General features: G+C 42.3%; 1 protein-coding gene across 2 annotated transcripts in view; it reads left to right on the forward strand.

The window, feature by feature from the left end:
• Positions 1-1,247, forward strand: part of pip5k1ba (phosphatidylinositol-4-phosphate 5-kinase, type I, beta a) — an 18,805-nt gene that overhangs the window by 7,344 nt on the left and 10,214 nt on the right. For both annotated transcript variants that reach the window (XM_032538841.1, XM_032538842.1), the window contains 2 exons: positions 176-293; positions 401-553. In XM_032538841.1, coding sequence (XP_032394732.1) covers positions 176-293; positions 401-553 — 271 coding nt within the window. The remainder of the gene's footprint in view (positions 1-175; positions 294-400; positions 554-1,247) is intronic.

Below are 1,247 nucleotides of genomic sequence, written 5' to 3' on the forward strand. Positions count from 1 at the left end.
TTGTTTTCCCATCCTGTATATATTTGAAAAAATGAAAACGTGTTTGATATTTTCATAAGTTTTAAGACTTGGTAGTAAAATCTTATAGCACATGTGCAAACAGCTAGTGGTTTTTGTTACTGCACATTGATTATTTTCTCGTCCTTACCTAAATACAATCTTCTGTTCTGTCTAGTGAGGGCAGCAACCTGACTCCAGCACATCACTACCCAGATTTCCGTCTGAAAACGTATGCACCGCTGGCCTTTCGCTACTTCAGAGAGCTGTTTGGCATCAAGCCAGATGACTATCTGGTCAGTGTGGAAATTCATATCATCGTTCAACACGATGTGGCGGAAGTAAAGCTTGATTTGATTGCAACACTTTCTCTTGCTAAATGTTGCATCGCTCTGACTTTCAGTACTCCATCTGTAATGAGCCTCTGATCGAGCTGTGCAACCCCGGCGCCAGCAGTTCCTGGTTCTACCTCACCAGCGACGACGAGTTCATCATTAAGACGGTACAGCATAAAGAGGCTGAGTTCCTGCAGAAGCTGCTTCCTGGTTACTACATGGTGAGATAATGTGTCAAAAACCAAACTCTCACTATGTTTACACAGCAGCACGCATACCTAGCAAAGTGCAAAAAGTGACATTTTAGACATAATATGGCCCTGTGGAGTTGGAGCATTGGGTGCTTTATTGGTTAGCAACTTGCAGTTATCAATTATCTTCAATGACCACTGACAAGCAAAGAAAACAGGCCGCACCCTCATACAACCGCCATGGCTTCACCTGATTGGACAAATGCTTTATGTGGGGTTGTCTGCTTTTCAGATTTCAAAACAGATCAACATGGCAGCTCGATTGGAAACTTTCTCATATTTGAAAAATAGTTTACCAAAATGTGTTTTTGAAAGCATTTTAAGCAAGACATAAGCTAGATTTTCCTGAGTTTTTGAGAGGCAGTATGTTGAGCCGGAGGCCCCTTACTTGCATAAAATAGCCTGGACTTCAACTTTATGGAAAAAAGGAACAGGCAACTTGATGCCATGCTTCTTGAAAGTCACGGCGATGCTACCAGAAGGCATTGTCCGGCTCCTCACATTGACAATGAACGGGAAGCGTGTTAATGCGATGACAGTGGACACGCACCATCAGTGTAACTCATTAAAAACACTAACTGTATCCTTAAAGGTGCTCTAAGCGATGTCACACGTTTTTTAGGCTACTACATTTGTTGTCACATACAGCAAACATCTCCTCACT

Source organism: Etheostoma spectabile, chromosome 16 (genome assembly GCF_008692095.1).
Source record: "Etheostoma spectabile isolate EspeVRDwgs_2016 chromosome 16, UIUC_Espe_1.0, whole genome shotgun sequence".
NCBI classification, from domain to species: Eukaryota; Metazoa; Chordata; class Actinopteri; order Perciformes; family Percidae; genus Etheostoma; species Etheostoma spectabile.